The following is a 20,690-nucleotide window of genomic DNA, read 5'->3' on the forward strand; positions in this document are numbered from 1 at the left end:
GCCAGCGACGACACCATCGTCAGCTCCTGGTAGATGACTCTTACTGCACTCCATTATCCAAAACGTCGTGATGACCCAAAGTATTACTTGGTATTTTTATATACAGCTTGTTCTTACTGCGTGTAGAGTGCATAGTTACATAGTGAATGCTATGTATGTTTTCTAGGATGTTTGGTGCCTTCAGTGGAAAATCCTCAGCTTGTGCCAAAAGACCATGAAAACACCCATGGAGCAGAGCCAGGGACTGTTCTTACCAGGAAATATATGATTCTTGAAACCATTAAAAAGCATAACCTACAAAAACAGAATACAGATGAAAAAGAACAAGGTAACAGCTCGCCTTGTAAATCCTGTACAAGCTGAACATTGCAGTTGCTTTAGTAATTGTATTTCATACAGATTGTTTTAGATACATTGTGTTTCAAAACTCTAACATCTCCATGTACTTGGGCATCATCAGAAGAGATGGCCTTAGGCTGAATGATGTCCCTGTGCAATATTGCCCTCTCCTCGTTAATTTTTGACTCATTGTCCCCAGGACACAAGCATTGTCAGAAGGCTATCTTTAATATTTTAAGAAAACTGATTTAGGCTGTGACCACACAACATCTTTTAGACACCACTGCAGCCAATGAGTTTTCCTAAGAGGCAGTTTTGCCGTCGTTCTTGTGGCAAATCCACCGCCGATGTCTTTTACTACTGTGACGTATAAAGAGCAGGTAATTCCGAGGGGAAGCTGCCCGTAGAATGGCTATGTCACTTGTTTTAACCACTTTAGGGATTTCCAAACCCTGAAACTGTTAAAAGAAGGAACATAAGACGGAACATGAGCACAGCATTGTCATTTTGACATTGCTGTGCATTAAGTTCAGTTTATAGGACACTTTTGTGGAGCTTTTCTAGGAAGATTTCAGAGACAAATATACCTGAAAAAGATACCATGTTCCTAGACATTCTTCACATATAGGTGTAAAACTTTGAAATGTTATAAAATTTTGGGGTAACTCAGAGCAGTAAAGTGTTGTAACTTTTTATATTTTTACACCAGTCCCATCCAGTTCTGCCTGCTGTTTGTATAGCGGTGAACAAAAACATCCAAACCAAAAGCATACTGGAAAATTAGGTAAGCAATTTATAGAATTTCTAGAAAAAGCCAAATTGGCAAAAGAAAAGGACACTATACTATGCATGATATCTATAAGTGACTGGGAGTCAAAAAAGTCCAGAGAACATTCATGTAAAAAAAATGTCAAAGTTTATTACACAAAAGAAAATCACAAAAGCATAAGGCTATGTGCACACACTGCAGATTCTGCTGCATTTCCGCAGCATTTTTGGCCCTGCGGAAACGCAGCAGTTCCGCAGACATGGTACAGTACCATGTTAGCCTATGGCATTTCAAACCCGCTGTGCTCACGCTGCGTTTTTTCCGCGCGGTTTTGCTGCGGTTTACAAACCGCAGCATGTCAATTGTTTGTGCGGATTCCGCAGCGGTTTCACACCTTTAACATAGTAGAGGTGTGAAACCGCAGGGCAAAACCGCAGCCTAATCCGCAGGAAAACCGCAGGTCACTTTACCTGCGGTTTTACCTGCGGATCTGTGGCACCTCTGAGGCTTCAATCACCACAGAGGTACTGCACCTTCTCCTAAGAACACAGTACGGAGGCAGGCAGTTGTGTGAACTGCAAACAGTGAATAAAGCTTTGGAACCGCATACTCTGGTGTCCTCCAGTTATTCCAGCACTGCTACATCTGGGTAACATCATCCATACCATTCTGCGCCTCTCCTCATCCATTGCACCTACACTGCCCTGGGACTACAGCTCCACCTGTGGGGAGCTATACTATCTTTGCTGCACCACACCATCAGTCCCAGTGGATCAGTATGCAGCGTTGGCTTACCATCTAAGGCTAGTTTCACACTTGCTTTTTTTTGCAGCGCGTTTTTCCCGCAAAAAAACGCATTAAAAAAACGCATACAAATGCATACAAACGCTGCGTTTTTTTCAAGCATTTTTATGCGCATGCAGGAAAAAAACGCAGCGTTTTTGCGCGTTTGTATGCGTTTTTTGTGCGTTTGCGTTTTTTTACAGATTTTGGAAAAACCCCACAAAAATGAAAAAACAACCATTCAACAACACACAAGACCAATGGGACTTCATTGTGGGTGTGGTATGTTAATATATATAGACCCTGTCTACAGTATTCTTCACATTTGCTTGATTCTTCTCGTGACCATGGATCTGCGCTGGAAGAGTTTTCACTTCAACTTGGATTTGGACATCGCGATGGCTCAGGCGTATGCAGTTGCTTGCCATGAACAAAGGAAGAGAGAGAGGCAGCGAAGACGGCGGCGTATGTGGATACATCCGATTGTTGAACTCCGGGAGAGCCGTGGGGCATACCACACCCTCTACAGCGAGCTACAGGCAAACCCGGAGAAATTTACAGATTATATCAGGATGTCCCACGAAAGTTTCATGGATTTGCTTGCTCGTGTCCAACAATCCATCCGGAGACAGGACACACAGCTCCGTCGTGCGATTCCTCCTGAGGAACGGCTACTGGTGACATTACGGTATGTTTTAAAAACCAAGGGGTGCGGTCTGATGGTTTTTTTTTAAATTTAGTATTCAAAACCATGGGTAATTAGTTTTCGTGAATGTACTAATATTTTATTTTATAGTTTTTTAAAATAATATACATAAATATTAATTTTACTTCTTTGTCTGTTCACAGATTCCTGGCGACTGGAGAAACCCTATCTTCACTACACTTCCAGTACCGTATTGGAATCTCTACCTTGTCTGGAATTGTTGCTGACACCTGCCGGGCTCTCTGGAATGTTCTTTGCCCAGAATTTATGCCCCTGCCCACCGCTGAAAAGTGGATGGAAATTGCTGACAAATTCTGGACAGTATGCAATTTTCCCAACTGTTTGGGAGCTGTTGATGGTAAACACATACGGATCATCAAACCCCAAAGAACGGGATCTGAGTAGTATAATTACAAAAAGTACTTTTCAATAGTACTCATTGCGATTGCGGATGCCGGATGTATGTTTGTAGCAGTGGACATTGGAGCATTTGGCCGTGGTAATGACTCACAGGCTTTTAAAAACTCAGACATGGGCCGGAGGTTGTATGGCAACCAATTTAATTTCCCTATGCCACGGCCTCTTCCTCACACCGAAGCTCCGCCACTGCCCTTTGTAATGGTTGGCGATGAGGCTTTTCAAATGTGCGGAAACTTACTGAAACCCTACTCCAGCCGGGACTTGGACCACACCAAAAAAATATTTAATTACAGGCTGACCAGGGCCAGAAGAACTGTCGAGTGTGCTTTTGGGATTCTTGTTTCCAGATGGCGAATTCTGGGCACGGCCATTAATCTTAAACTTGAAACAGTCGATGAGGTGGTGAAGGCCTGTGTGGTTCTACATAACTTTGTGATGGCTAAAGAGCACCCGACCTTTGAACTGGACGATAATGCTCCTAACCCATTGCCTGAATTCACTCAGCACACTCTCAGGTCATCCATTGAAGTTGGCCAAATGAGGGACCAATTTGCGGCCTACTTTATTTCTGATGTAGGACGGGTGCACTGGCAAGATGAAATGGTGTAATGTTTTTGTTTGTTTATGGTAATAAAAAACCTTATTTGATACCATTACTGAGTGCACTATATTTTTGAAACTCCAATTTAATAAAAAACTTCCCATGTATAACTGAATTTTTTGATGTTCACACACCTGGGCAGGTAAATACACATATGAGTTAAAATGCAGCATTGCTAGTCTGCGTGAAATATATTGGAACGAGCAAAGCTGCAGGCCATGAATCAGGAAACCATTTTTTTTCAAGAGAAAATTGTGCAACTAGTTGAAAACAAAGTATGTGATTTTCTCAAAACACAACCCTCAAAACCCAACCCCAATGAAAGTCCATGGGGAATACAAGTCAGCATTGAGTGGATGAATGTAATCTGCTCCATTCCAACTTACAAGTTATTACACTAGGCCTTTGAATGACTATACTAGGCCGTGGTATTTCAAATATGAGTATAGTAGGCCTTGGGCCTACTAGTATAGTCATATGTGAAATACCACGGCCTAGTATAGTCATACCAAGGCCTACTGTAATAACTCGATTTTTAACAACTAGCATCTTGTTTCACAAAAAACAAACTGGTGAAACTAGAAAGAAACTTATTTTTAAGACAAGTTTCAACACTTTGTTTTTCATGAAACCAGATCCAAGTTGGTAAAACTCGAGTTATTACACTAGGCCTTGGTATGACTATACTAGTCCGTGTTATTTCACATATGACTATACTAGGCCTTGGGTTGGTTTTTAACATGTATTTACCCATCAGTGTGTGTGAGCGGCGCAAACAACATTAATGAAACTTAGTAATGGTGAACCACAAATGTAAATTTATTTTTTATCACAAAAATAAACCAAAAAATTATTTTTTCCGGCGTTTGGGGGCAGATGGTTTCAATTTGGGGGTGTGCAGGGAATATGCAACACTTGCTGTTGAAGACGGTGTTTGAGGGGAAGGGGCAACAAAACTTGTGGGGGAAGGTAGTCCAGTTAAGGGAATCAAACTAGGAACACTTGGAGGAGAGGAAATCTGTTCAGGTACATTAGTTGTAATGGCATGTCGCCGTAGGCTTGTGTGCCTGGACCGACTTTGGCCCAATGCCCGCCTTGATGGATTTCGCCTTGAAGTAGGGGCAAATATTGAGTGTAGGTCCCCCGTCTGCAGGTGTGGCTGCTGCTGCTGCTGAGGTGGCGGCTGCTGCTGCTGAGGTGGCGGCTGCTGCTGAGGTGGCGGCTGCTGCTGAGGTGGCTGCTGCTGCTGAGGTGGTTGCAGCTGCTGCTGAGGTGGTTGCAGCTGCTGCTGAGGTGGCTGCTGCTGCTGAGGTGGCTGCTGCTGCTGCTGAGGTGGCTGCTGATGAGGTGGCTGGAGCTGCTGCTGAGGTGGCTGCTGCTGCTGCTCTTCGTTGTCAGTGCTCGTCCTTGCAGGAGGACTGGTGGCGGCAGTGATGGTCCAGGTTTGCAGAGTGGTGGTGGCAGGGCTACTACACGTTGTTGTAGCGGCAGGGCTGTTCCATGTTTGCCTAGTGGTGGCTGAGCTCCACGCATGCATGGGAGTGGCGGTGGTGCTCCAGACAGGAGCAGCGCTTGCCATGGTGGTGTCGGTGAAGTGACCAGCTGCACTCAGACTTGTGGTGGTGTAACGGTGGGTGTCCTGGCTTTGAATAGAGGTGTCCGTGCAGTGGTATGCAGCACAAGTCGGTAGTGAGGTGAAGCGAGTCAATGGTGGCACAGGTGGAAAGGACACCACTGACTGCTGACCGTACCGATTATGCTGCATAGCCTGCAAGAAAGCATTGTTGCAGGCCTGCAGCACATTCAGCTGTTGATCAGGACTAAGGTGTTCCGCCATGCCCTTTTCAATCTTACTAAAAAAATGGTGTGCTGGTCTGTTGAGGTCGGCCTCCAGACGGTCAAGGCGCTGTTCTACAGAATTGAAGCGGTGTTCAAAGTGGTTAAAACCACGTTCCATGAGTGCAAAACCGCTTTCAACTCTGTCGGACAGTGACTTGAGGCTGGAATTAAATGTCTCGCTCAAATGCATAAACTCGGGCAAGACATTCCTGTCCAAGGCCCTCTGCCGCTGGCGGGTAGTGCACGCATAACCAGTGGCAGAGACCTGGGACAGGGGAACACCTGATGGCCCAGCTTCCTGGTCACCAGCTGTGTGTGTGGTTGACCTGCAAGGTGCTTCCTGGCTGTCGGATGGCTGGGACGGGTCAGAGGACGTCCGAGGAAGGACCGCTCCAGGGCCAGGTTGCAGGGTGCTGCTCCAGGTGCTGTTGAAGAAAGGAAAATCATTACTACCATGCCTTTACAAGAAGCATCAGCTGTGGATTAGAAAAACACAGATTAATAAAAATAAAAACCCAAAATTTATAATACTTACGATCTCGTGGCAAGGACCGGTCTTAGGAACTGCAACGCGTTATAGTGACGGTATCTAGTTCTGGTCCTTGACGCAGATCCACTGCGAACCTGGCCCTCAGCACGAACATCACTGTTGAAGCGGTCCTTGATCGAACGCCAACGTGTTCGGACTTTGTCCACTGTTGATAAAAAAAAAAACAGTGCCGTCAAGGACAACAGTCACTGCGGCACAATGTAGCAATACAATACTCAAAGCAGTCACTGTAGACCCCGATGACACTGTTGGGTTTCCTGCTAGAATACACCTAGCACGAAACCCAATAGTGCCGTCAAGGACAACAGTCACTGCGGCACAATGTAGCAATACAATACTCAAAGCAGTCACTGTAGACCCCGATGACACTGTTGGGTTTCCTGCTAGAATACGCCTAGCACGAAACCCAACAGTGCCGTCAAGGACAACAGTCACTGCGGCACAATGTAGCAATACAATACTCAAAGCAGTCACTGTAGACCCCGATGACACTGTTGGGTTTCCTGCTAGAATACGCCTAGCACGAAACCCAACAGTGCCGTCAAGGACAACAGTCACTGCGGCACAATGTAGCAATACAATACTCAAAGCAGTCACTGTAGACCCCGATGACACTGTTGGGTTTCCTGCTAGAATACGCCTAGCACGAAACCCAACAGTGCCATCAAGGACAACAGTCACTGCGGCACAATGTAGCAATACAATACTCAAAGCAGTCACTGTAGACCCCGATGACACTGTTGGGTTTCCTGCTAGAATACGCCTAGCACGAAACCCAACAGTGCCGTCAAGGACAACAGTCACTGCGGCACAATGTAGCAATACAATACTCAAAGCAGTCACTGTAGACCCCGATGACACTGTTGGGTTTCCTGCTAGAATACGCCTAGCACGAAACCCAACAGTGCCGTCAAGGACAACAGTCACTGCGGCACAATGTAGCAATACAATACTCAAAGCAGTCACTGTAGACCCCGATGACACTGTTGGGTTTCCTGCTAGAATACGCCTAGCACGAAACCCAACAGTGCCGTCAAGGACAACAGTCACTGCGGCACAATGTAGCAATACAATACTCAAAGCAGTCACTGTAGACCCCGATGACACTGTTGGGTTTCCTGCTAGAATACGCCTAGCACGAAACCCAACAGTGCCGTCAAGGACAACAGTCACTGAGGCACAATACAGAGCAGGGAAATACTCACTAAACGCCTTTTTGGAGGATGCTGTGGCGCTGTCCCAGCCATCCATCAACGCTGCGGCCACCTCATTCCATAGCCGCCGGGTCACCACAATGTCCTTGTGCAGCCGGTCACGGCTGTCCCACAACGGCGAACGCTCCTGGACCAGGCTGATGAGCTGCTCATTATCCAGGTAGACGTCTTCATCCCGTTGTGGAACCTAGACAAAACACATTCATTAGAATAATCAAATTTAAATTGAATAAAAAGTTACAAAAAAAGAAACATAAAAAAGAGTAAAAATAGAAGATAAAAAATAAAGAACATTACAAATCATTTGATACTTACATTCCGTATCACCACCGGGACTTGGCTTCGCTGCTCCTGCTCTTCGCCCTCACTAGTCCCGTCCGCAGAAGATGATGATGACGATGTCTTAAAAAAGTTGAAAAAAACGTAAGAGATTTGGAGAAGCAGCAGATATACTTACCAGATGCACGAAAATAATCACCTCACGGTCTGCTTGCGCCAATTCCTGCCACGATGGGGAATACTCTGATTCTGAAGACATACTGCATGTAAAAATAATAAAAATCATTAGTACATACATAATTTAAAAGGACAGGCATATAATGTAATATACTCACATTCTTCGCTGATATAATGGGTTCTTGGTTGACTGTCTGCTCTTCAATCTGTCAGTGTAGTAGTGGCAGAGTTTTGGCAGGCACCTCCTTTATATAGACTTTTTTTTTTTGACTTTAGAAGATTATAACTAGGACAACAAGTGGACACCACCAAAAAAACGCAGCGCTAAAAAAACGCATACCTGCGCATGCCAGTGCGCACGTATGCGCATCCATAGGCTATAATGGCCATTTTTAGCGCAAAACGTGCGCATACGTGCGCATGCGATTTTTTCAAGGGCCAAAAAATGCAACATGCTGCGTCTGGAAAATACCAACGCACACCCCAAAAAAACGCAGCGCATGAAAATCGCATACATGCGCTTACCAGCGCGCAGGTATGCGCACCCATGTTAAATATAGGGGAAAAAACGCATGCGCACATATGCGTTTTTTTCCAGCGCTAAAAAACGCAAATGTGAAACCAGCCTTACTTGCCAAACACCACGGGTGGCGTCACAAACTATTCATATAAACTTTAACACCATTAACATCACCGCCATTGATATTGGGCTCCCAGGGCCACGGACCGGGTCACCGCTGCTGTGACACATTCCCGCCTTGACACCGGCCCGGTACCGAATACCCCGCTGCCCTGGGTGTGCGAGGGCGACCCAGATCTGCGCGGAAAAACCCACAGGTGAATCTGCAGCATGTGCACATAGCCTAATAGTAATACAAGTATAAAGAATGAAAGTAAAACAGCAGAAGGTGATGGCACAGGGTGTCACAAAAATGCAATCTCACACAAAACAATAAAGGGTATGGGTAAATCAGAAGACCTATATCAACATAGACAGGGTTTCCTGTCTATGTTAATATAGGTCACCCTGGGGGGGGGTGACAGGTTTCCTTTAATGTTCACCTAAAGGTAAATAATACTGAACAAAAAAATAATAAAAGAAGAAAAAGAAGGGGATAATAAAAAAAACACTCAGGTTAAAATCCAAGTCTAGAGTCACAGAAACTCATTTCGTATAATATCCGAATACTACAAAAAAGAGGCAAAACATATTTGCTCGTTTAAACCCACTAGCGTCATGGTACCAAGTGTGGTGATCCAACAGCATTCGAGCTGGGCTATTTGCATTTCAAATCACCCCCTCCGGAATCCCACTACGTATTCTGTCTATTCCCCTAATTGTTAGATCCCTGGGGTTACAGCGATGGTGCAGCCTAAAGTGTCGGGGGATTGTCTTGAGAAGTGTGATGTCCATGACATCCCGTGCCGCCATAATGTCCCTCACGTGTTTGGGGACACGTATCCGCAATTCACACGAGGTCGATATGCCATATACGTATAACATCACAAGTACATGTTGTTTAATATACAACAAACTCAGTGCTGCATGAAATGTAATTTGTGATCTTATATTCCCTCTTGTGGTCTGAGCAAATAAAAGATGTGGAACGGATCATATTCTTGTATGCCAGGCAGTCTCCACATGGATAAAACACCATTTTTGCTTTCCTGCTCCAAAGAAATCCCTTGGTTTGCTTACATAATGGCTCCTGACGAGAATGTCCCTAAGATTTTTTGCTTCTCCTAGCTGTCATCTGAGGGTAATTGGACAGATGTTTGGAGAGTGTGGGTTTAGTCATTAGTACAGGCAAATGGTGAGTCAAGATTTTGCGCATGGTTTCCCACTGATGGTTACTAGTCAAAATATAGCGTATGCCTGCATCATTTCGTTTTTCAATCTTGGAATTAGAAAGTATATAATTCCGCCTAATATTTTTAGCGTGCAAATATCCCTTTTTAATACACCTCCCACTGTACCCACTGTCCACAAACCTCTCCCTAAGGTCTTTTGCCTGCATCTCGAACACGTCATCAGAGGAACAAATCCTCCTGGCATGAACAAATTACCCAATGGGCACTGCACGGATGGTAGATGCTGTATGGGCTGAGGAGGCATGTAGGAGCGCATTTACTGATGATGACATATCCATCATAGTTAACCGTAAGCTTAATATCCAAAAAAGAGATCTGCCTACAATGGTATGTATACCTGAACCTGATGTTGGACCCGTTGTGATTCAGTGATGACATAAAGGTACCGTATGTAGGTCCTGAATGGAACCCTTCCAAATAAACAAAACATCATCAATATATCGATACAATCCAAGGATCTGGGGAGTGGAATGTGGGCCTCAATGAAATACACCTCTCCTCCAATATCCCATTAAGAGATTAGCGTACGAGGGTGCACATGCTGCTCACATGGCGGTCCCCTGTCGCTGTAAATAAAACCGACCCTTGAATGTCAAGAAATTATGGGTCAACACGAATCGCAACAGGTCCAATACCGGGTCACAAATCTCTGCATCAATAATGCTTTACTGGAGAAAAAATATGACAGCCTCCAAGCCATTGTCATGATGAATACATGTGTACAGAGATTCAACATCTTTGGTGACGAATAGCATATTTTGTTCGAGATACACCCTGTGCCATCACCTGCTGCTATTTTACTGTACTTTCATGCTTTATACTTGTATTATTATGCTTTTGTAATTTTCTTTTTTTGTAATAAACACTATGCTTGACGAGTGTGTCCAACTTGTCAATCAGTTTTCCAAGTGATGCTACAGATCGCTTGGAAAATGCTAGCATTCTGCAAGCTAATTACACTTGCAAAATGCTAGTTTTTCGTGGGAATTCCACATGTGGATTTCCTATGTATTTCCCGCAGCAGGGAGTTGCAGATTTGCCGCGGAAATTTCCGCGGCAATTCCGCAAGTGTGCACATAGCCTGATTGAGAAGAGGAATTCATTCAAAAGAGTCACTTTTCATAGAAATGTAAATGACTTCTTTGAATTCCTAACTCTTGTAATTAAATCCAGGACCATGTGAACTGAGTGATTTGAGTATCTCCTATCTTGATAAATTGGACAATGGTGCGTTCTCCCATCTGTCAATACGATCAACCCTCCTAAGCCATCTATATGGGCATGTAGAAAGGTGAATAAAAGGACACCTTGATATCTGTGAACGGATGTCTTATTCCAGAAAAATCCATGTTTTTCTTAACATGTAAATGAGCAGTTAAGATCTATGGGCCGGACATAGATCTCCCTGAGAATCTGCCTCCAGGGCTTATTATAACTGAAAGTGCGAGTTACTATGTCTTAATGTGGACCTTTGCAACCAAATTTTTCATTTTGAACTGGACACGTGATTTAACAGTTGCTGCAGAAAGGAATAAAACATTTTTTTTTCTAAATTTCGCCTCTCCGCTGAGAAGATATTAGCATTCAAAGTATTTGACACCTAATGAGTCAACTTTTCTTAAGTCCAAGTGGTTGCTAGCAGACAATGTTCATTGGGGGCATATCAATCATTAAAGGGGTTGCCTAGCCTTGTGGTACAAGTCTGCAGTCATTCTGTGTGGCTGTAGACTTGTGAATCCTCACATCGCATGTACTGCTTGCTGTGTAGATTCTCTGTTGCCGACACTGGAGCAGGCAGTCATATGACTGCAAGTATGCAATTTGCATACTCCCAGCCACATTCTGACTAGACGTATCCAGTCATGCACAATTCACTTGTATTGAAAGAGTCTGTGACCATCTAGTCAGCACATGGCCGTATATATTCAAATCACATACTTGAGGTCACATGCTCTACTGCTCCCAGCGACTCCTGACAGCATGCGCTGTGAGGATTCACAAATCTCCAGTCACTTAGTGGCTGCAGACCTGAACCCCAAGACGAGACAAGGCCTTAAATACACAGCAACAGCAGAAAAACTTCAGAGAGATTATAAGATGCTGTGAGCACAACAGTGTGACTCATCTCTGGAAAAACAGTCTAGGGAAAGGGACAGTATGGCATAGCTGGCTGTGCTATGAGAAGAGGATAGCTGATAGAAAGGTTTGTATTAGGACACAGCTAAACTCAGCTGCACTTTCTAATCATGCAGGAAGTTAGACCAGGAGATCAGGGCTGTATCATTACATCTCACACAGCGATAAACCTAAACTATTGTGGGGGCATATTCTTTTTCTGCTGTGTTGCTGCTTGCTACTTGGGCACCTCATACAGGGAGAATAAGTACACATCCCTATTGGAAACTACTGTATATAATAAAACCCACTTGCTGATTTCTTTTAATACAGCGCTGTTATAACACTCTCAGTTAACATGGAAAATGCATAGTGTAAAAACAAAACCTTTGGAGAACACAATATAGTTGCAAAAACATTTTATAGTAGACAATTAAACAATTAAAAACTATAAACACTGATAAGAGGTAATATGTGCTAATATGCCCAGAGTTTGCAGTGAATAAAATAAATGACCAAATCCCAAATGGTTAACGGCTAGAACATGATAAATATGATAAAACATGCAGAAGGGATATAATGAAACAATATTAAAGGAAGCAAGTAAGAACTTAGAACAAATACATAGAGAATCCTTATTAATCTCTAAGAACATTGATACTGGTATGAAGATAAATTAAATCAATTTTAATATTCAAATAACGCAATATACTTAGTGATGCAGGTTACACAGACGGATAGTGAATAACCAAAGGTCGTTTCTACATCAGGACAAAATTATAGGAAAACTTATCCCACCCCAACCTAGTTTTGTTTGCGAAAAAATCAAAGAAATCTGGCAAGCTATAGACAGTATAACATCAAACAGCAATTTGCAGGACATCCACTGTTGAAACATTACAAATGAGTACATAATGGTAAAATAAAAGGTAACTCTTTTTGTGGCATAGAAAGTTTAGAAAGGCACTGGAGAGGAGGCGATTAAATACAAGGCCGGCGTCACCACCCGGCGCAGCTGGGCAAATGTCGGGGCCCTGGATGAATGGGGGTCCTACTCGCTGTCAGGGATACCAGCATCCTAATGGATGAGTGAGTCAGGGGAGACCGGTGCCAGTACTGGCACTGACCTTCCTCAAGTACTCACCTCTCCTCATTTCACGCTGCCCCGGTGTCTTCTGACTCTGTAGAACTGGGGAGGAGAAAGACCAACCAAAAAAATGGTGTGCACATCCACATAATAATAGAGAAATTTTCTCTATTTTGCACGGTAGAGCGCCCTCTGTCCCTCCTTGTTTGTCTTCTGACTCTGTGATGTCTCAGGGCAGAGGATGCAATGGTTACTACAGCAAATCCTCTGCTGATCAATGCAGAGAGTCAGAAGACACTGAGGCAACCACAGCAGCAGGAAATGAGGAGAGGTGAGAGGTGAGTATATGATTTTTTTATGTATGTAGCAATATATGGGGCCATTATGCACTATGGAGCAATATATGGGGCCATTATACTGTATGGAGTAATATATGGGGCCCATTATTCAGTATAGAGCACTAAATGGGGCTATTATACTGTATGGAGCATTTATATGGGGCCATTATACTGTATGGAGCATTATATACTGTACTGAGCACTATATGGGGCCATTACACTGTATGTAGCACTATATGGGGCCATTATACTATATGGAGCAATATATGAGGCCAATATACTATATGGAGAACTATATAGGGCCATTATATAATTTAGGGAGCAATATATGGGACTATAATACTGTATGGAGCAATAAATGGGGACATTATACTGTACAGAGCACTATAAGGGGCCATTATATACTGTATAGAGGAATATATGTGGCCCATTATTCTGTATAGAGCATTATATTTGGCCCATTATTCTGTAAGGAAAACAATATGGGGCCCATTATATAATATATGGAGGAATATATGGGGCCCATTACACTGTATGGAGCACTACGTGGGGCCCATTATACTACTGTATGGAGCACTATGTGGGGCCCATCACTGTATGGAGCAATAAATTGGGTCCATTAGGGTATGTGCACACGGTGCGGATTGTGCTGCGGATCTGCAGCGAATATGGTCCTGCGGATCTGCAGCAGATCTGCAAGTGATGTACAGTACCATTTAAGGCTATGTAAAACAAAAAACGCAGTGCACATGCTGCAAATTTTTCCGCGCAGATTTGCTGCGGATTTAAAACTGCAGCATGTCACTTCTTTTGTGCGGATCCGCAGCAGTTTTACACCTGCAGGTGTAAAACTGCAAGGGATATCCGCACAAAAACTGCAGAAAATCCGCACTAAATCTGCACTAAATCCGCAGGTAAAACGCAGGTCATTTTACCTGCGGATTTAGCAAAATCTGCGCGGAAAATTCCACAGCAGAATCTGCACCGTGTGCACATAGCCTTATAATGTATGAAGCAATACATGGTACCCATAATACTGTACAGATTACTATGTGGTGCCCATAATAATGTATGGAGGACTATACTGTCCAGTCTAAAATGATAACATGATGATAACTCTGTGACTGCAGACTTTTGAATACCCCCAGGGCACGCACTGTGCGCTGCGAGGATTCACCGGTTTCTGAACTATTGTAGAATTTACAATAGATATCACTCAAGTAATGTAATAAGTAAGTTATTTCTTGGCATTGTACCTATATTTCTATCTGTGCATTATGAATCATGGCATGTGTTAAAGGGATCCACTGAGACTCTTTCGCCCGTGGCTTACAAGAACCTGGAGCCGGCCCTGATTACATACACCAAATGTCAAAAGCAGAAAGCCGGTGGAAATGCCAATTAAACACATTTAAGGGCCTGTCACACTAAGCGATATCGCTAGCAACATCGCTATAACGTCACTGGTTTTTGTGACGTTATAGTGATATTGCTAGTGATATCGCTATGTCTGATACTTACCTCCGACCGTTCCCCCGCTGCTTATCGCTGATCGCGCGAGAACGTCCTGGACCATTTCTCGTCGTCAGCTTCCTGCTGGGCTTCCTGTGGCGCCGACGAGCGACGCGTGGAGCCGGGCGGGAGGACGTCAGGATCGCCTCGCCTGACAGGTAAGTAGCGACCCCCGACCCCTGCGATGTCGCTGGTGAGATCTGCCTGTGTAGCAGCTCACTAGCGACCACTTAGCGATGTACCAGCGATCCTGACCGTGTCATATCGCTAGTCGGGATTGCTGGTACATCGCTAAAGGCCCCGTCACACTAAGCAACTTACCAGCGATCCCGACACCGATATCAAGGTGTCAGGATCGCTAGTAAGTCGCTATGTGATCGCTGGTGAGCTGTCACACAGACAGCTTCACCAGCGATCAGCACAGCGATGCCGAGCGCCCGGCATCGCTGGCCATCCCTGTAAAAAATAGAATCAAAATAAAAAATATAGTTATTCTCACCTTCCGACGTCCCGTTCAGCCATCCTGCCTCTCTTCACGCTCCGGTCCCAGTGATCCTTTGCGAGAATGACCGCGAGATATCACGGTCTCGAGGGATAACAAAGTCTCGCGGTCATTCGTGCAAAGGATCACTGGGACCGGGAGCGTGGAGAGAGGCGGGATGGCTGAACGGGACGTCGGAAGGTGAGAATAACTATATTTTTTATTTTTTTTATTATTGTTTACACCTGATCGCTGGTCTCCCGCCTGTCACACATAGCGATGTGTGCTGGCCAGCGGGAGACCAGCGACCAAAGAAATGTCCAGAGGTTTCTTGCAGCGATCAGCGATACCGGCAGGGGGGCCGCTCGCTGATCGCTGTCACACACAGCGATCTCGCTGGTGAGATCGCTGTTACGTCACAAAAGTTGTGACTCAGCAGCGATCTCGCTACCGAGATCGCTTAGTGAGACGGGGCCTTAAGTGTGACAGTACCTTTATACTAACAGGACTGAATAGCGAGATAGAATTGTTTGCATTGCGAGATAAGTGACAAGCTCTTTATTCATAGACATTTGCAGGTATGGAATGGAAACTCTGAGCATATTAGCACATATCACCTCTTATCAGTGTTTTTACCAAGACTGGAAGGCAGATTGTGCAATGTTTTATGCAGCTTTATGCACTTGTTTCTTTATCTTTAGTGGAAGCACTGATTCATTTTTTCATGTGTATAAATAACGCAAGAACTTGACTAATATGACACTTTCCCTGTTTTTTACTAAACTACTAAACAAGCCTTGCAGTTCTCAAATTTCATGATACAAACATACATAAATAAATACATCTTTTAGACCAGCTGAGGCTGGTATATTAACTGTGAAAATCCACGTAAGTATGGCTGTATAATCCTTTGTGAAAATTGAAGTTCAATCTCCACCGATCTAACCTGATTGACAGCACCTCAGTGTCCTATGTCCTCCTCCGCTGCTGCTGAATCTCCATACACCTAGAATTATTGCCAGCTCCTCAATGTCCCTCCTTCCCGCTGCTGACATCTCACACTGCTCAATACAAGCTGTGAGTCAGACTGGGAGGACAGAAACTGAACACACTTGGACTTATTAGCTCCCACACACTATAGCTAGACTAATAACTATTTTTAACATTATTTACATAGTTACATAGGTTGAAAAAAGTCCTAGATCCATCAAATTCAACCTTTCCCACCAATCTTTAACCCACAATGTTATATGTACTAAGGAAATCATCAAACCCTTTTTTAGAAGCTGTTATAGTGTCTGTCATTACTACCTCTTGTGGTAGGGAATTCCACAGTGTAACTGCTCTAAGGCTAAGTGCACACGTTGCAGAAATTTTCTGCTCAAAAACCTGAATCCCCTCACAGAAACCACACCTATTTTTCCGCTTGCGTTTTTTGCGCAGTTTTGATGCGTTTTTGATGCGGTTTTTTTCCGCAGCGGTTTAAAACCGCATGGAAGAGGCCTAAAACGGGGAAAATCCGCAAAATTAATGAGCATGCTGCGCTTTTTACCGCGATGCATTTTTTTCGCGGTAAAAAACGCATCAATGTGCACAAAAAGTGCAAAATGCATAGAAATGACTGTGCAGCTTATTTTTAGCGGTTTTATAGCGGTTTTATAGTGAAAACCGCGGTAAAAACCACTAAAAAAACTCTGTGTGAACACAGCCTAACTGTAAGGAACCCTTTCCTATTTAGTTGCCTTAATCGCCTTTCTTCCACCTGTGATGAGGGCCCCCTGGTCCTTAGTACGGTCTTTGGAAGGAATATGCCATGTGCTGTCCTCTGTATTGACCGTACATATATTTATACATGTAAATGAGATCTCCTCTGAGAAGTAATTTTCCTAAGCTAAACAAGCACGCGCTTGAACTTAGCGCGCTGCTAGATCACAGCGCGGGACACACAGAGGAGAGGGAGGAGGCACAAGGGAAAGCTGCTGCTGTCGAGGTGGTGAGTAAGCCGGCATCCCCGCATGGTGGGAGGAAGGGAACCATACAGAGGTGCCGGCAGACATAACAATCTGCATATACTGTAGTTTCCCCTAGTTCCTGCTTTTAATATAGTATAATACATATAGTATAATACAGCCATGGATTTTCATAGTTAATACACCAGTCTCATCAAGTCTAAAATATATTTTAAAGGGAACCTGTCAGTAGGATTGTGCACAGTAACCTACAGACAGTGTCAGGTCGGCGCCGTTATACTGATTAAAATGATACCTTGGTTGGCTGTTGATGAGATCTGTCTTGTGGTTGTTGCTTAATCTTTATTTTCAGTTTTGTGTTAATGATATGCCCGTGCTCCGGGGCGGCCTGTGGGGGGGGTCTTCATGGGGTGCTATGATTAGGTATTCATGTGTATGGCTTCTGACAGGACGCTGATCACTCACTGACCTGCCCCCTAGTTTGCAGACTGAATATTATATACCGTACATATATATATATATAAAAGAAAAAGAATCCTCTTCTGCAGGCAGACGTCGGCAGTGGTGCCTGCGCTGCAGCATGATCGCATCTATAATGCGTATGTAATTCATTTGTTTCATGTTATCCATAAATTTATAACAAAAAAAAAAGATCCAATCCGATAGCTGCTACTGCGCAGGCGGCGGCACCATGTTGCTAGAGAAGAAAACATTTCCTGCGCAGTAGCGGCTATAGGCATTTTTTTAAAATGAATTTACGGATAACATCAAGCAAATGAATTACATACACATTATAGATGTGATGATGCTGCAGCACAGACGCCACCACCGGCGCCTGAATGTAGAAGAGGATTTTTTTCTTCAAGGTATATATATGCTTACATTTTTGCGTCAGAAGCAGTGTGAAAACTGGTGGCAAGCATGCCAAGACGCATGAAAGCTGCTTTTAAAAATCATGGTTATTCCACAAAATATTGATTTCTGAACTCTTCCTGAGTTATAACATTAGTATTGTTGCTTCTAAATGATTATGAACTTGTTTTCTTGGCATTATTTGAGTTCTGAAAGCACTGGATTTTTTTTTTTTGATTTTGACCATTTTTCTTTGTCAGAAAAAAAATACAAAATTTATTCCTTGGAAGTTCAGAGATACTGTATGTTGTCAGACGTTTATAGACTAAAAGAACAATTTACATTTTACTGAAAAATATACCTATAAAGAGAAAAATCAGACAAACTGAACATTTGAAGGTGGTCTCTTAAATTTGCCAGAGCTGTATATATACAGGCCGCCCCGGGGCACAAGCATATCATTAACTAAAAATAAAGATTAAACAACAACCACAAGACGGATTTCATCAACACAGGTATCATTGTAATCAGTATAACGGCGCTGACCTGACATTGTCTGTAGGTTACTGTGCACAATCCTGCTGACAGGTTCCTTTTAATTAACATATATAGTTTGTTTTGTGAAATCTGGTGACCGATCTGCTCCCAGTAGTCAGACTGATTTTCTGTCCATGCCTTGGCTGTGATGGAGATGCTTAGGTATTTGACAAACCAGAAGATGCTCTGCTGGGAACCAGACTGGAGTTTATACCTGAAGATCAGCGCACCTTTGAGACATGAAGCATCTGAATATGTTTTATAACTTGCAAACTTAAGCATAAACCATTGCTATTTTTTGCTTGTTTCTTTTAGATAGTAACAAGGGCTGCATGGACAACATTTCTGAGCCTCCAGAATTGGTATCCCATAGTGAAGAACCTCAAACTGTAGATGATGCCATAAAATGTACTAGTGAAAATGTTTTGTCACCAACGACCAACATTTGTGGCAATCAAGTTGTGGCCATCAAAGAAGAAACCGAGAATACACCTGAAGCTTTACTTGGTCAGGAACTTGTTAGTTCAATAATCAGAGTGAATGAAAACAAGACTGGACGTGGAAAGGACCAGAGTCAAAGTATCAAACCCGTCTGTGCATGTTCCTCATTAAGTAAGACGCGGTCACAAGTTCTCCCGGAGAACAGAGTCTCCAAAATTGTGGCCATGTTTAACGAGAAAGAAAGTAGATTTTGCAATTGTGGGACTTTTGAGCAAAAAGTGATAAGACTTTGTAAACCACATAAGACCAAAAGATCTCTGAGCTACAAGGTGCAATGCAGAATTGCCAACCTATGCAAGTCTGCTGAGGAAAACCAGGATCAGAAGAAGCAGGGTTCAGCTAATCACCAAGAAGTGTCAACTGCAGAAGTCCAAAGTACCTCCAGTTGGAAGACCATTTACTTGCTCCCCATTGCTATACTTTTCTTTATTGTTACTGTTGTATATCTAGTCTGGTGACCTGATGACTATACGCCTAAAAAAATAAGAAAGAAAATATCTTTTCACCACCAAAAAGATTCAATGTGTCTCTCTAATATCATTTTATACAAATTATGCCGAGTCCATGTCACATTTTTTTCTTTAGCATGTACAGTTGTGGCCAAATGTATTGACACCCCTGCAATTCTGTCAGATAATACTCAGTTTCTTCCTGAAAATGATTGAAAACACAAATTCTTTGGTATTATTATCTTCATTTAATTTGTCTTAAATGAAAAAACACAAAGGAGAATGAAGGAAAAAGCAAAACATTGATCATTTCACACAAAACTCCAAAAATGGGCCAGACAAAAGTATTGGCACCCTCAGCCTAATACTTGGTTGCACAACCTTTAGCCAAAATAACTGCGACCAACCGCTTCCGGTAACCATCAATGAGTTTCTTACAATGCTCTGCTGGAATTTTAGACCATTCTTCTTTGGCAAACTGCTCCAGGTCCCTGATATTTGAAGGGTGCCTTCTCCAAACTGCCATTTTTAGATCTCTCCACAGGTGTGCTATGGGATTCAGGTCTGGACTCATTGCTGGCCACCTTAGAAGTCTCCAGTGCTTTCTCTCAAACCATTTTCTAGTGCTTTTTGAAGTGTGTTTTGGGTCATTGTCCTGCTGGAAGACCCATGACCTCTGAGGGAGACCCAGCTTTCTCACACTGGGCCCTACATTATGCTGCAAAATTTGTTGGTAGACTTCTGACTTCATAATGCCATGCACACGGTCAAGCAGTCCAGTGCCAGAGGCAGCAAAGCAACCCCAAAACATCAGGGAACCTCCGCCATTTTTGACTGTAGGGACCGTGTTCTTTTCTTTGAATGCCTCTTTTTTTCTCCTGTAAACTCTATGTTGATGCCTTTGTCCAAAAAGCTCTACTTTTGTCTCATCTGACCAGAGAACATTCTTCCAAAATGTTTTAGGCTTTTTCAGGTAAGTTTTGGCAAACTCCAGCCTGGCTTTTTTATGTCTCGGGGTAAGAAGTGTGGTCTTCCTGGGTCTCCTACCATACAGTCCCTTTTCATTCAGACGCCGATGGATAGTACGGGTTGACACTGTTGTACCCTCGGACTGCAGGGCAGCTTGAACTTGTTTGGATGTTAGTCGAGGTTCTTTATCCAACATCCGCACAATCTTGCATTGAAATCTCTTGTCAATTTTTGTTTTCCGTCCACATCTAGGGAGGTTAGCCACAGTGCCATGGGCTTTAAACTTCTTGATGACACTGCGCATGGTAGACACAGGAACATTCAGGTCTT

At 43.5% G+C, this 20,690-nt stretch overlaps 1 protein-coding gene across 1 annotated transcript; it reads left to right on the top strand.

Moving 5' to 3' along the window:
• The first annotated feature begins 70 nt into the window (after window positions 1–70).
• Window positions 71–19,432, top strand: LOC141053048 (uncharacterized). Its single transcript, XM_073550378.1, has 4 exons — window positions 71–80; window positions 167–328; window positions 1,049–1,123; window positions 18,757–19,432. Exons 1-4 carry the CDS (start codon window positions 71–73, stop codon window positions 19,398–19,400), a joined length of 891 nt encoding a protein of 296 aa, XP_073406479.1. The 3' UTR covers window positions 19,401–19,432.
• Window positions 19,433–20,690: the final 1,258 nt, after the last annotated feature.

This window comes from Dendrobates tinctorius, unplaced genomic scaffold (genome assembly GCF_039654945.1).
Source record: "Dendrobates tinctorius isolate UK_male_01 unplaced genomic scaffold, ASM3965494v1 ptg000165l, whole genome shotgun sequence".
In the NCBI taxonomy this organism is placed as follows: Eukaryota; Metazoa; Chordata; class Amphibia; order Anura; family Dendrobatidae; genus Dendrobates; species Dendrobates tinctorius.